General features: G+C 38.4%; 2 protein-coding genes across 2 annotated transcripts; one reads left to right on the top strand and one right to left on the bottom strand.

The window, feature by feature from the left end:
• Positions 1–2,182: 2,182 nt before the first annotated feature.
• Positions 2,183–7,333, bottom strand: LOC140831371 (uncharacterized). The gene is made up of 6 exons (XM_073195121.1): positions 7,097–7,333; positions 5,907–6,688; positions 5,542–5,600; positions 4,685–5,457; positions 3,209–4,258; positions 2,183–2,737 (listed from the first exon to the last, which is right to left on the bottom strand). Exons 1-6 carry the CDS (start codon positions 7,331–7,333, stop codon positions 2,183–2,185), a joined length of 3,456 nt encoding a protein of 1,151 aa, XP_073051222.1.
• A 4,992-nt stretch (positions 7,334–12,325) lies between these two features.
• Positions 12,326–15,888, top strand: LOC140831757 (probable pectinesterase 29). The gene is made up of 5 exons (XM_073195502.1): positions 12,326–12,685; positions 12,827–12,986; positions 13,068–13,283; positions 14,436–14,680; positions 15,506–15,888. Exons 1-5 carry the CDS (start codon positions 12,444–12,446, stop codon positions 15,687–15,689), a joined length of 1,047 nt encoding a protein of 348 aa, XP_073051603.1. The 5' UTR covers positions 12,326–12,443; the 3' UTR covers positions 15,690–15,888.

Raw genomic sequence — 15,888 nt, 5'->3', positions numbered from 1 at the left:
AGCAATTAAACTAACTAAGCAATTGCACCCCCCCAAACTTAAAATATGCATTGTCCTCAATGTATGGAATTAAAGAACATGACAACACATACCTCGCACCCGAGTGTCAGAACTCGGGGCTCGAATTATCATCTCCAGATCCCTCATCATCATCTTGTGGAGCGTACTGTGGTGGCCAAGCTGGAGGTGGTGGCCAAGGTGCATCCTCGGGTCCAGTCGGCGGAAAGCGCTGGGCGAAAACCGACGTGAAATCCATCATATGTGTCATAAAAGCATCAGTTCTGTGTCGATGTGCAGCCTGCTCACGGCGTTCGACGCGCATATCCTGTTCCAATCAGAACATGCGATCTCCCAAACTTGATCGAGGGCGTGATGGGGGTGGCGGATTTCGTGCTCTGGCCCTCTGGTTGTATTGTGCTCTTTCCTCTTGTCGTTCTATATCGGATTCAAAGCGTGAACAATTGACCTCAAATACTATGATTGGGCTCTTGGCTTTCAAGATCTGTTCATCGTCTCCCCATCTCACACCGGCATAAAGGCATAAGGCGGTGATAGTGTGTGCACAAGGGAGGCTGACCGTCATGAGTCCCGTGCCGGCACGCATGATATAGCTGTGAATGAGCTTCCCAAGATCAACGGTTCGCCCAGTCATGATGGCGTAAATCAACGCCACTTTGTCTTTTGTAATTTCAGTCTGATGGGAGGAGGGCGTAATCCGTGAGAGAATAAATGATGCCCAGTGGCGTGGGTCACAAAGTAGATCAGATCTCTTCAGTGTAACCGGGGAGCCCTGATTCAGTCTCCACTCTGCACCCTCGATGCATAAAGTCGTTATAATCCGCTCGTAGTCCACATCTCCAGTGATCAACTCTGTGTACCCGTCATTATCAAAATCCGGCAGATTGTAGATGGCATTAATGGTGGCCGAATCAAAGTAGACGAGTTGCCCACGCACCAGTACTCCGTACTCCTCATGTCTGATTCTCAAATTTGCATAAAATTCACGGACTACAGGTATAATGGCGTCTGACGGAGATTGTGCTATATCGACCCATCCACGTCGCACAACTTCCGTAATTATATCACAATCCAGGTGGGTCATATCAAGCCCTCGTTCAGGGATGAGAGATCGAGACACGGTGTTTTCATATACCCGAGAGGCTTCCTCGTTCCAAAATTTGTTCGCATCGTAGGAACGAGAGGAGGAAGCCCCATCCTTTGATTTTTTACGAGGAGCCATAATTATCACTTGGTATCAACAATAATACTCAACAAATCGAGAACACAAATTCCACCAACACAGCTAGAATTCTGAAACTCATCCCCAAACAATAATATTGTGGAAGGAACGGTACCCTTACTTGAAGCAAACGACTGGACAGAACACCGGCGCTTGGCGGCAGGAGGCGGCGACGGCGGCGGCGTGCCTGAGAGGGGGCGGCGGCTGCTGTTGTTGGTTGTGGGAGAGATGGGTTGTTTGTTTGTGAGAGAAGGAGGTGGTGTATTGTAGTAGTTTGGGAGAAATTTTTGCAAGGTTGGGTGTTGGATTTGTGGAGGAGAGGATTTTGGAGAGAAGAATGATGGAGGGAGGCGGCTGTTTTTGCTGAGTGGAGGAGAATTTTAGGGAAAAAAATCGGGATAGGTAGGGTTTTTATAAAAAAAAAATTCTGTGCGATGCGCGCGGTCGCGCGAGAAGTCGCGCTACCGCGCGGCAGCCACTGTCTCGGAACTATCATTGAGGCGCGCGATCGCGCGAGTTATGACGCAATGGCGCGCTTGCTTCTGTAATTCGGTGATAAAGGAGTACGCGCGGTCGCGCAAGAAGTCGCGCTATCGCGCGTGACCTACTGTCTTCATCGAAGTTTGCTGTGCACGCGATCGCGCGTAACATGGCGCTGGGGCGCTCGAGCTTCTGTAAAACCGAGTGGTCCTGAGCGCGCTGCCGCGCGAGATGTCGCGCATGGGCGCGCTTGCCTCTGTCTCTCTTTTTTTTTTTTTTTTTTGTTGAATAACCTGCAAAATAAAACGATTCAAATTAGTACTTAATTAACGAAAATTAAAATATTAACTAACAAAGTTAAATAGAATAATGAAGCAGAACGAATGCGAAAATAATTAAATGCGGGTTGCCTCCCACATAGCGCTTGGTTTAACGTCGTCAGCCCGACTGTACTCTCTCTGATCAGATCAACTTGTAACTGTCGATATTTCTTGCTTCAGTCCCATAATAAGGCTTAACCCGCTGTCCATTTACTTTAAAAGTTCGTCCGTCATTGCACTTTAGCTCGACGGCTCCATAGGGGGACACCGTTTCCAAGACAAATGGCCCTGACCATCGTGACTTTAGCTTACCAGGGAACAACTTCAGACGAGAGTTGTACAGCAGTACCTGTTGTCCTGGTTTTAGCTCCCTTCGAATTATGAGTTTGTCATGCCACTTCTTAGTCTGTTCTTTGTAGATCTTGGCATTCTCATAGGCGTCATTTCGGAATTCGTCCATCTCGCTCAATTGCAATTTTCTAACCTCGCCAGACGCTTTCAGATCAAAATTCAACTTCTTCACGGCCCAAAATGCCCTATGCTCCAACTCCAATGGTAGGTGGCATGCTTTTCCAAATACTAGCCGGTAGGGAGACATCCCAATAGGCGTCTTGAATGCAGTTCTGTAAGCCCATAGCGCATCATCCAACTTCAATGCCCAATCCCTCCGGTTTGTGTTGACAGTCTTTTCCAGTATCTGCTTAATTTCCCGGTTGGATACTTCAGCTTGTCCATTTGACTGTGGATGATATGCTAGTGCCACCTTGTGCTTCACATTGTATTTGGCCAATAGTGAGTTGAAGATTCTATTGCAAAAATGTGTACCTTCATCACTTATGATGGCCCTCGGTGTTCCAAACCTGGTGAAAATGTTTTTCTGTACGAATTTCGCTACAACATGAGAGTCATTAGTACTGGTGGCGATTGCTTCCACCCATTTCGACACATAATCAACAGCTAACAGAATGTAAGAATAGCCAGAGGAAGGGGGAAAAGGTCCCATGAAATCTATGCCCCAAACGTCAAAAAGCTCCACTTCCAAAACATTTGTCAGTGGTAATTCGTGACGCCTAGAGATGTTTCCTAACCTTTGGCATCTATCACATGATTTCACTAAGGTATAACTATCCTTAAACAAACTAGGCCAGTAAAAACCAGATTGTAATACCTTAGCTGCTGTTCGTGATGCTCCGAAATGTCCACCATATGGTGAAGAATGACACTTCTCCAAAATTTGTTGTGCTTCAAGACCTTCCACGCACCTCCTAATCACTTGGTCAGCACACCTCTTATACACGAACGGATCGTCCCAATAGAAGAACTTTATATCATGGACAAACTTCTTCTTCTGATGATAGCTCAAATCTGGGGGAAGAGTGCCGCAAGACAAAAAATTAGCAATATCAGCAAACCACGGGAGTACAGAGTTTACCTCAAAAAGCTGCTCATCTGGAAATGTCTCTTGTATAGCTCCCTCTTCTTCCTTTACTTCTAGCTCAAGTCTTGACAAGTGGTCAGCCACTTGATTTTCACACCCTTTCCTATCCTTCACTTCAAAATCAAACTCTTGGAGCAACAAGATCCACCTTATCAAGCGTGGTTTGGCATCCTTCTTGGCAAAAAGGTATCGAATAGCTGCATGGTCAGTGAAAACAATTACCTTTGTACCAACCAAGTAGGGTCTGAACTTGTCAAATGCGAATACTACAGCAAGCATCTCCTTTTCAGTAGTTGTGTAATTCTGTTGTGCAGCATCCATGGTTCGACTTGCATAGTAGATTGATCTAAACATCTTTTCCCGTCGTTGGCCTAAAACAGCACCCACGGCATAGTCACTTGCATCGCACATCAGCTCAAAGGGCTGCCCCCAGTCCGGCACTATCATAATTGGTGCAGTAACCAATGCTTTCTTGATCTTCTCAAATGCCTGCAGACAATCATCATCAAAAATAAAGGTGGATTCTTTTTCAAGCAAATTACACAGAGGTTTAGTAATCTTAGAAAAATCTTTGATAAATCTACGATAAAACCCGGCATGCCCTAAGAAGCTCCTTATTCCCTTGATGTTCTTTGGCGGAGGGAGTTTTTCAATTGCAACCACCTTGGCTCTGTCAACCTCTAATCCCTTGGAAGATACTTTATGTCCAAGAACAATGCCCTCTTGGACCATAAAGTGACACTTCTCCCAGTTAAGAACTAGGTTCTTTTCTTGGCATCTCTGCAAAACAAGGGATAGGTTATGTAAACAGTGATCAAAAGAAGAGCCAAATACCGAGAAGTCATCCATGAAGACTTCCATGATGTCCTCCACCATGTCTGCAAAAATGGCCATCATACACCTCTGAAAAGTAGCAGGTGCATTACATAGTCCAAAAGGCATCCTTCTAAAGGCAAACGTGCCATAGGGGCATGTGAATGTTGTCTTCTCCTGATCTTCTGGTGCTATGGCAATTTGATTATAACCTGAATATCCATCTAAGAAACAGTAGTGACAATAACCTGCAAGTCTATCAAGCATCTGATCAATAAAAGGCAATGGAAAATGATCTTTTCGTGTGGCATTGTTCAACTTTCTATAATCAATACATACTCGCCAACCAGTTACAGTACGAGTAGATATTAACTCATCATTTTCATTTTTGACCACTGTCATCCCACCCTTTTTTGGTACAACTTGCACAGGAGATACCCAGCTACTGTCAGAAATAGCATAAATTACACCAGCATTTAACAATTTCAGTACCTCATTCTTCACAACCTCTTTCATTGCTGGGTTCAACCTCCTCTGGTGATCCACATAAGGGGTATACGTCTCCTCCATCAAAATTTTATGCATGCATATAGTGGGGCTAATTCCCCTAATATCAGAAATCGACCATCCTAAAGCAGTTTTATACTTTCGCAGCACTCTCAGTAATTTATCTTTTTCATCACATGAAAGGGAGGAAGAGATAATTACCGGATACGTCGACTTCTCACCTAAAAATGCATAGCACAGGTGGCTTGGCAACTCCTTCAAATCAGGGGAAGGTGGTTTTACCTCTAGTTTCTCATTCACATTCAGCTCATCATGCGGTGCATCTTTTCTCTTTTCTTTTGGCAGCGCATCAAGAGCCACTAATTGCTCTTTCACTTCCCAATTATCTTCATCGACAGTTCCTGCCGCACCTATCAGACAGCTCTCCAAGGGATCTCTCATTCCTGCACAATCAAGAGACATACATGAGTTTATAACATTAATGCTTTTACAAGTGATTACCTCATTGGATCCCTTCATGGCGTGATAGATGTTAAAAATAACTTCTTCACCACCAACTCGCAAGGTGAGTTCACCCTTATGAACATCAATCAATGCCCTTCCAGTCGCCAAGAATGGTCTCCCAAAGATCAATGGAGCATCATGATCCTCTTCCATATCTAAAATCACAAAGTCAGCAGGAAAAATAAATTTATCTACTTTTACCAGTACATCCTCGACGACCCCACGTGGATATGTGAGACTTCTGTCTGCAAGCTGTAGGGTGATAGTAGTTGGTTTAACTTCTCCAAGCTCCAATTTCCTGAAAATAGAAAAGGGCATCAAATTAATACTTGCTCCTAAATCACATAAAGCTTTACTACAATGAGAACCACCAATAAAACAAGGAATAGTAAAACTCCCTGGATCTTTCAATTTTTGTGGTAATTTCTTTTGCAAGATGGCACTACACTCCTCCGTAAGCTTCACTGTCTCAAACTCTTGCAACTTCCTCTTTTTAGACATCACATCTTTAATAAACTTGGCATAGTTCGGCATTTGCTCCAAAGCATCAGCAAATGGTATGTTGATGTGTATCTTCTTGAAAATTTCCAAGAACTTTGCAAACTGATCATCCAAGCTCTTCTTCTTGAATCTCTGAGGGTAGGGTAGAGTCGGCTTATACACTGGAGGTGATTCAACTTTGATTTCAGCCGTGGATTTCTCCATTTCACCTTCTTCAACTGTCTTCCCACTGTCCGCTCTCTCTTTGGGATTCTGTACCTCTAATTCCTTCCCACTCCTCAAAGTGACTGCCTTGCACTGTTCTTTTGGGTTAACCTCCGTGTTACTAGGAAATTGACCCCTGTTCTGATCTCTCAAGGCGTTGGCCAACTGTCCGATTTGTGTCTCTAGAGATTTCATTGTGGCCCCCATATTTCCCATATGAGTCTCCATGTTGTCCAGACGAGACTCGGTTCTCGCCATCCTTTTTCCAGACTCAGTAACAAATGCTCCTACCAAATCTTCCAATGAAGGCTTTCCCTCCCCCTTTGATGTATTGAACCCCGGTGGAGGATTCAACACATTTTTATTGTTTGCGTAAGAAAAGTTTTCGTGATTTCTTAATCCAGGATGATAAGTGTTAGGGGGAGGGTTACCTCTATATCCGCCATATCCACCCTGATTTCTGTTGTTGATATACTGTACTTCTTCAGGGGTAGATAGTTCTTCAGCAACAGTCGATGGACTCTCATTTTCTGATATGCTCACTTTGTTCATAGCAGCGAGTTGAGTGGTCAGTGCTGATACCTGTGCAGTGAGTGACGTAATGGGATCCACCGCATAAACTCCAGCTGTCCTTTTTACTCCTGCCCTTTCCGACGGCCACTGGTAGCTGTTTATCGTCATCTGTTCGAGCAAGTCATAAGCTTGCTCAGGAGATTTGGCAAAGATCGTGCCACCAGCTGCAGCATCCACTGTTCCTCTTGTTTGCCCATTTAGACCGTTGTAGAATAATTCAATCTGCACCCAGTCTTCGAAACCATGGTTTGGGCACTTTCTCAACAACTCCTTGTATCTTTCCCATGCCTCATACAATTGTTCAAAATCAGTCTGCCTGAACGTGCTAATCTCAATCTTCAACTGCGCAGACTTTGCAGGGGGAAAGTACTTTGCTAGAAATTTCGTCGCCAGCTCCTGCCATGTTGTGATACTTCCCAAGGGAAGCGATTGGAGCCATCCCCTAGCTTGATCCCTGAGAGAAAACGGAAACAAACGCAGTCTAATAATATCATCAGGAACATTATTAATCTTTACCGTATCAGTTATCTCCAAGAATGTCCTCAAGTGAACATGAGGATCAGAAGTGGCAGTCCCAGCAAACTGGTTTTGCTGAACCATATTAATTAGGGCTGGCTTCAATTCAAAATTATTTGCGTTGATCGTCCCTCTTGCAATACCAGAGTAGTGATTGTTGATCACTGGTTGGAAGTGATCTCTGATAGGAATAGCCTCTGGCGGGATGTGTCTGTCATTTTCTCTGTTCTCAGCCATTGCTTGGATCTCTTCTCTTCTTGCTTTTCTTAATCTTCTTGCAGTTCTTTCGATTTCCGGATCAAAAATAAGCAAGTCAGGGCTTTGCGATCTTAGCATACACTGTCAAGCAGAAAAAAAATGAAAAACTAAATCAATATGAAATAAAAATAAAAGCTCTAAATTAAAATCTAGACTAATTGGTAACAATACTGATATAAATTCAAATTTGACACTCCCCGGCAACGGCGCCAAAAACTTGTTGCGTGTTTTCACTACCGCAAGTATACGGTGCCAAGTTTTAGTACTGGTTAGAGTACAGATATCGTTCCCACGAGGAGTGTGTATAAAAATGTATATCAATTCTTGTAATTAAAATAGCCAAAACTTTATTTAGAAAAATCAATAATCAAATTGGTTTGTTTAATTGAATAGCTAGAAAACAATGACTCAATTAAATCACCGAATTGAGAAGTACCAATGAGATAAAATATCTAGAGAAATGATTTCGCAAAGTTTCCACGACAATTATTCACAGTTGAATTATTATTCCTGAATTCCAATCGTTTAATGGCCAAGAACACTTAATTGTTTTATTCCCCTTTCCCAAGTGACGAATAAAGTGTACCGATTAAACTTCACTTTTATTATTCCTAATAAAATCTAAGTTTAAAGGATAAATGCAAACAATGTTCTTACTAAGCCTCGCTAAAGTTATACGCCTTCCGAACGCTATAAACATTTAACGATGTGTTCTAATGATCTATAATCCTAGTTTCTCTCCCGAGTTGTAGAATTAATCAAATAACAAACAATTTATGGCCAGTAAATTGCAGTGCATTAAATACAGAGAACACAAGTAAACATAAAATGGAATTCAATCAAATAAAATAACCACGTCAAATTATCGTGTCCACAAAGCTACGTCATTCTCTAGAATAGGAGATTAGTTCATCACGAAATCCAAGAGAAAACAAGACATGTTTATGACTCTAGACATCGCTACGCACTAAAACGAAGAAACAAAAGGAAAGATAACAAATCCGAAGTGTCGTCTCTGTCCCCAGATCCGTCGCTCTTCGTGTTTGCGATTATTCTTCGCACTCTGAATCTCTGTCCCGTGTATGCGCTACGTTTCTCACCTCTTTTTCTTCCCAAGAAGGTGTAATTTCGTGTGTTTCAATGGTGACGGCTGCTCTCCTGTTTGACCTAGACGATTCGCGCATTTTATACTTTTCTGGACGCGGCGCGCGCGCGGTGGCGCATGAAGTGGCGCGATGGCGCGCATGGTGTTGCTCATCTGCCGAGTGCTAGCTCGCGCGGGTGCGCGAGAATTGGCGCTGTGGCGCGTCTGTCTCGGGTCTGTGCGCGCGGGTGCGCGAGATCTGGCGCTGGCGCGCGCTGCTCTCAGGTTTTCTGCTGCATCTTTATGCGCGCGATAGCGCGTGTTTTGGCGCTGTGGCGCGCGCACCACTGGTCATTCGCTTGTATCGGTGCGCGCGAGTGCGCAAGAGTTGGCGCGATGGCGCGCATACCACTGTCGATCATCATGCATCTCATTGCGCGCGGCTGCGCGTGAACTCGCGCGGGCGCGCGCGAGGTTCTGTCCGAGGATTCATGGCAATTCATTGTTCTCTTGGTTCACTTGGCTTCGTGATCGATATTTTCATCATTCCTGAAATGACAACAAACACAAACCAAAAAAACGCATAATTCTGTTCGAAATAAGCATAATTCAAAATGGATTCTAATATAAATTAAGTGCAAAACTTGCACTTATCACTTAACATTTTAATAGCAACTAAAATGACGCAAATATATCAACCCTGTAAATATAGAATATGAGATTATTGTATTACAAAATACTTGTTTTACCAAATACTATAACGGCCGGTAATCTTACCATTTAAATCTTTCAAAACATAAAACATAAGTGTCGTGTTAGATCGATATGATGAGAGTTGAAGACATTGTTATCCAATAATTTCTCTCAAAATAATTATATTACCTTGCAATTCACGAAAATCAGACAAGCGATTTTGATTTGACATCAATTGTAGGACAAAAACTTGTCACTTTCTCGAAAGTTATAGTTGATGATATAAGGAATTTGTGAATCCATGTTTATTTCCTTTCCGGGTTGAGAACAGAGGATAATCACACCTTAGCTATTGAACTTTGATCCTTATTGACTTTGACCGAAAGAGCTACTCAACTTTTTTCCCAAGACTGGGAAACGTAAGGTCGGAAAGAAAGTCTTGTATGAGATTCAACTCAGGCATGACTACTCGAAAAGAAGCCATGCTCCATTCTTTTTTATGTGGATGAGCTATCACCAATTGTTGAAATGAGAAAAGGCTGGGGAGTGAGAGAATTAAGGCGTAAATAGACTACTGAAAGCAGGATCTATTTGTCAAGCCTATAAAGTATGGAATTTTCAATCATTGACTGTGCTACCACTGAGCTATTGAGACGGATTTTCTAATAATTGGTTTGCTAAATCGACACACAATCTTATACTTACTTAAGGGCTAATATGTCACACTCTGGCGAAGTATCCTACAAAAAGACTTCTGAGAACCAGAAGTATAATTGTGCAATTGAAGTTTTTTAAATCGTTCAGTAGTTCAACTTTTAAGTTTCTATCACTCTCTTAGCACGATCAACTATTACTCCCACAATTACTAGCAAAAGTTGAGGGGATTTAGACTTTTAGTTCACAACATGAGTTGCTCGTATAGAAAAGAGAGAACTTGGAGCTAAAAAGCGAAACCGAAAACATGCAAAACGACAATGTTTCCCATTATTTGCTCCCATGTGTCCAAACAAAAGCAATAGAAATTTAGGGTTTTATCCAACCTTTTTGATCTTGCGAAGTACTACTCCATTCATTCTTGCCCCCTTCGGTTCAACGTGAATAATTAACGATAAGAACAATTGAATGAATTTTTTTTTATAAAAAAAATAATTCAATTTTTCTTGTAATTCTCAAGCGCCTCTTAAATTTATTGATAAGAAAAATGATAATTTTTGAAAAATTAGTCCATATCTATATTATTTATACTATAGACAAAAACTTGTGTGAGACGGTCTCACGGGTCGTATTTGTGAGACGGATCTCTTATTTGGATCATCCATTAAAAAGTATTATTTTTTATGCTAAGAGTATTACTTTTTATTGTGAATATGGGTAGAGTTGACCCGTCTCACAGATAAAGATCCGTGAGACGGTCTCACATTAGAACCATTCTTGTAATTATACATTAATATCCTCAAACATTGAGAAAATGGTAATAAAAAACTCTCAAATTTCTCTACCAACTCTTACAAATCGTAATGAGGTTTTTTCTCCCAATAAACTCCATCAACTTCCGTTTTTCACATTTTTTATTTTTATTTTTTTAGTCTTTTTCTTTTGTACTGATTTTGAAAATAATAGAGTATATACAGAAAATTCAGTTAGTCCGAATTATATATGAATTCAATCAATACGTAAAATCGTTATATACAAATGCAGAGCTTGTGCCACTGTTATTAGTTTAATTATAATTAATAAACAAAAACGGCCAACTTTTCTTTTTTTTTAAAAACCTACTTTCATTTCCACTTATAAATTTATAATAAATAATTTCTTTATCTATACTTCTGTACTATATTATTAAGTATGAGACTCTTAGAATAACTGACTTTTGGTATTATGCTATGTTTTCTACTAATAAAATGTTAAAATTTTAATATAAATTACATGTAGCTTAGAGGATAGAGATCTTGATTTTTAAACTTCTTCAAGTTTTAGGTCAAATTCCGACTTTACTCTTATTTTTTTTATTTCTTTATTTTTTAATTCATATATCAAAATTACAGTGTAGTCTATCATTATTTCTTATAATTACATTTTAATCCTCATTTAAATAAAAATCAAATAAATTATAAAAAATATTGTACAAGCACGTAACACGTGCGTCGGTGCATTAGTATTTACTATATCTATACTATATATAAAAGTTGAGACATTTAGTGATCCAACTTTGTGACACCAATTATTTTCTATGAAAATATTCTATTCATTTAATTAAGTAAAATATCTTATTCATTTAATTAAGTAATATTTTTCATATAATTTACTCATAACTATAATATCTCATTCACTTTAATATTAAATATAGTTGTATTATTCACATATATTCTCACAAAGGTTCATTCAAATATTCACATATTATCTTTTACAAATTACATATTAAATACAGTTATATTATTGTGATCCTAAAAATAATTAAAATATAACAAAATAATCACAAATCTTATAAAAATAAATAAATTATACAAACACATAACACGTTAACATAAACAACAATACTTAACTCATTACTAAAAATTAGCATTTTATACTTCTGACGATCAGCAAAATACCTACGAATTATAATACCATCAAATCGGGATAAATTATATTATTGTTTTGAGAAACAATCCATGCATCCCATAAACGTGAACAACAAATAAGAGGAAAAACCAAAAAAGTAGATCTCATGTGTACTCGTTTTATAACTATTGTGAATAATAAGATTTCCAACCTAAAAAAATAATATTTTTTCACGAGTCGAGTCAAATATTCATATCACAAAAATTAGCTTGTGTGACGTTTATAAGAGTTTCTGTGAAACAAAAATATGGCACAACAAAATTTAAATAGATCAGTGGCTTGAAAACCGACTTTTAACTTCTACACTCCACGTTCTCTCGTTTCCCACGTACAAAATTTGTACAAAAAAAGAAAGAAAGGGTTTTCAAGAAAACCAAAAATAATTATTATGAAATATAATCATGAAGTAGATTCTTAGAATCAAGCTGGCATCACAATTTCCATCACTTGCCTTTTGACTTCCCTCAAATCCCCAAAAAATATAAATCGACACCAATTATACATATAATATAATTGAAATAAATGGGAATTTCAACAAATAATTTCACCAAAATCATTTAATAATTCAGTTAACATTTATGGATTTTTCAGATTTTGTGCACATAATTTACTCCCCATTGCAAGAGGTGTGAATCGAGTTATTTATTCAATCCCCTTCCTCTTCCCACACCATCTTCTTTATTTTTTGTGCTAAATTTCTCAAAAAAAAAAATGTCACGTTTTCAATTGTTTTTGTGTGTTTTTATTGCCCTTTTCTTAGTTCTTCCAATTTGTTATTCTAAGTCACAAAGAAATCATCATCTCCATCACCATAAAAATGCTGTGGAGCTCCCAACAATTTATGTCGATCCCTCCGGGAAAGGCAATTACAAGACCATTCAAGCAGCCATCGATTCGGTCCCGTCGAACAACCAGAATTGGACCTGTATTTACATCAAACAAGGCACGTATAGGTAATGAGCAGAAATTAAGTGTTGTTTTTTCAAATCAAGAACTGAATTATGCATGCCGGATTCGAATAGTATCCACACTTTTATCGACACATATAAAAAAATCGTATCTTTTTTTTATTATTATTATTCTCTTTGATGTAGGGAGAAAGTCCATATCCCTTTCGATAAACCATTCATATACCTAAAAGGTGAAGGGAAGCGAAAAACTAACGTGATTTGGGGCGATTACGATTCTATCGCGACGAGTGCTACGTTCACTTCTCAGGCAGACAACATTGTTGTCAAAAGCATAACATTTGTTGTAAGAAAAGCTCGTTATATACCGAAGTTCATTTTTCATGAGACGACTAGACATCTTATTTTACGCTATCGAATTTCGCAGAATTCTCACAACTTCCCTCCTACGGGTGGTTCGGGTAACCAGAGGAGGGCAGCCGTCGCGGCGACGATAGAAGGGGACAAATCGGTGTTTTACCGGTGTGGATTTTTTGGGTTGCAGGATACACTGTGGGATGTTCAAGGAAGACATTACTTCAAATTGTGCACTATTCAAGGGGCTGTTGATTTCATCTTTGGGTCTGGCCAATCACTTTACGAGGTACCAAAGGAAAAGGGTAAAAATGACCATTTACGTCCTTAGGGCTTAAAATTCATCTTTTGCTTACAAAATTTATCATTTTACGGATAAAATAAGTTTCATATACGTACCAATTAAAAAAATTAAAATAAACTTCAAATTTTTAAGTAAGTTATTTAAATATAATAATAAAAATAATTTTATTGTTTTTAAAACTCAAATCCCATTAAATCTCATAAAATCCTATGAAATCCTACAAATTTTTTTTAAAGGAAAGCCAATCAATTATCAATCTCATTTTAACATCTCATCTTACCAAACACTGAAATGATATTTACAATTCCAAATCCCATCGAATTTCATCCAAATCCATTTTCCTAAACACATTGTTAATATATATATATATATATATATATATATATATATATATATATATATATATATATATATATATATATGGAAATGTGTAATTAGTGTGTTTTTTGTTTCAATGTTTTCCTTTTTTCCAATTTGATTTCCCCTCATGAAATTTTCTTTTTTTATTATTATATTTGCCAAGATAATTTGATTTCTCTTTCTTTTTTATGCAAATTGAAATTATTATAAAAATTAAATAGTGAAAACTTGAATGTGTATCTGTCAGGCTCGCCTATGACGTTATAATTGTCATAATGATTTTGACTATTTGGTACGTGCCCAAATCTTTGATGGTTTTATTAAATATCATAAATTGTTGATATAACAAAAAAATATCCAATCGATTGGGCTGGCCGTCTCATAAATAAAGATTCATAAGACCGTCTCATAAACTACTCATTAATTAAATGTTCTTTTTTTTCTTTCCTATAATATCGTCGCTTGGTATTCTGAGAATATGAATTTTTGACGATTAGAGATGACAATGGATCTAACAAGTACCCGACCCCGTATGGTCTGATCAAAATAATTTATATGATTAGTTTGAAAGAGAATTTTATCATCGCTCTCCATCTATCTTGACTATTATTTTTTTGGTTCAGTACTCGAAAAATGTTTGCTCTTCTCCATTTTATATCAGATCTAGAAGTTTTTTTTCAACAATTTGACGAGAAATTACTATATTTATCGTTGTATTACAATTGTTTAGAGTCCAAAAATTCCCTTTCATTTTTTCTAAACTTGATGTGTGTGTAGAGATGTACTATATCAGTAACAGCAGGAGCTCTAAATGGAGCACCTGGCTACATCACAGCTCAAGGAAGATCTAGCCCAAGTGAGACGAATGGGTTCGTTTTCAAAGATTGCAACATAGTCGGCAGCGGAAAGACATATTTAGGGAGACCGTGGAGAGGGTTTGCTAGGGTTCTCTTTTACAACACTTCTATGTCTCAGATCGTCGTCCCCGAAGGATGGGATGCTTGGTTATCCGTCGGCCACGAGTAAGATTTAACTAATTTCTCTACTTATATACATATAGTATCGATCTGTGTAGCATAGAAAATGGTTGGTCACTTTTCTATGGCTCTATTGTTTGCTGTCGAAATCGTTTTGCAAAGTTATATGTGCTTAACTCAATGATGAGACATAGAAAAGTGACTAACTAGATATATGCGTCACTACCAATTTTAGAAAACTGAGACATGTATGTGCCTCTTTTTTTGACTATCGAGGCTCCCGATCAACTCATTGATGATATAAGAAATGTCTATAAATAGCAGTGTTTGAGGTCCCTAAGGACACACTACTACATAAGAATAAAATATATCATCTACGGTGATAGTTGTGTGCTTAGAATGCTTCCATCGGAGGAAAGAAAAATATTTACAAATTATTTGATGTCTAGAAATAGCATTCGATCAGCTTCCACATATTGTTTATAGATAATGATCATTGGTCTTTAGGCTTAACCAAAATAGGCCTTGGTCCATACTCATGCACCACTACTAATCATGGGTCATTAAGATAGTCCAGCATAAGCTCAAGTTCATGCCTATGCACCGTCACTCATAGAATATCACACCTTTGGAAAGTGGTTTCTTTCGACTTCACCAACACCTGAACCTTGGACCTCCAGGCATAAGTACGGCTAAGGTCCATGTTGGTTCAGCTAATAGCTCATGATTGTTACAAAAAATAGCTCATGATTGTTACAAAAAAAGGCGTAACATAATTTTGTTGAGAAAAATCTAACAAAAAAATCTTTAAAGATTTTATTTTTATTTCCGATTGGATGAAATATTGATCATATGTGGAAATATTTTCAGGTACCAATTGACCTATGCCGAGTATAATTGCCACGGTTTAGGAGCAAACACTACAAGCAGAGTAAAATGGGCCAACAATATGAACATAAGTATGTTGAGACAATTTGCCACAATGTCATTCATTGACGATGAAGGTTGGTTCAAGGATGGGAAGTTTAAAATGTTTGTACCTTCGCTTAAGTAAGTTGTACCATCAAATGGCCTCGAGAATGCAGTATGACATATTATTAAGAAAGATCGAAAACCTATTATATTTCTTTCTTTTTTGAGAACATCTCTTCTTGTGCATTATGCACAAATTGATCTTAATTAAACTAGGGAAAAAAATTTGTATTTCCCTTTGTAACTTTTATGACATAGCTATTGGATATTTATTATGCATT

The sequence above is a fragment of the Primulina eburnea genome, chromosome 5 (genome assembly GCF_022965805.1).
Source record: "Primulina eburnea isolate SZY01 chromosome 5, ASM2296580v1, whole genome shotgun sequence".
Lineage (NCBI taxonomy): Eukaryota > Viridiplantae > Streptophyta > Magnoliopsida > Lamiales > Gesneriaceae > Primulina > Primulina eburnea.
Note: the sequence above shows the minus strand (reverse complement) of the source record. Positions and strands in the feature narration are given on the sequence as shown.

What these genes read in the sequence shown, in the direction of transcription:
- LOC140831371 (XM_073195121.1), bottom strand. Translation starts at nt 7,333, where the DNA reads ATGGCTGAGAACAGAGAAAATGACAGACACATCCCGCCAGAGGCTATT. An exon ending in TCTTGGAGATAACTGATACG is followed by an intron (nt 6,689 to 7,096) that starts GTAAAGATTAAT and finishes TTGCTCGAACAG; the next exon opens with ATGACGATAAACAGCTACCA. An exon ending in CATCACGAACAGCAGCTAAG is followed by an intron (nt 2,738 to 3,208) that starts GTATTACAATCT and finishes GAAATTAAGCAG; the next exon opens with ATACTGGAAAAGACTGTCAA.
- LOC140831757 (XM_073195502.1), top strand. Translation starts at nt 12,444, where the DNA reads ATGTCACGTTTTCAATTGTTTTTGTGTGTTTTTATTGCCCTTTTCTTA. An exon ending in ATCAAACAAGGCACGTATAG is followed by an intron (nt 12,686 to 12,826) that starts GTAATGAGCAGA and finishes TCTTTGATGTAG; the next exon opens with GGAGAAAGTCCATATCCCTT. An exon ending in TGGTTATCCGTCGGCCACGA is followed by an intron (nt 14,681 to 15,505) that starts GTAAGATTTAAC and finishes AAATATTTTCAG; the next exon opens with GTACCAATTGACCTATGCCG.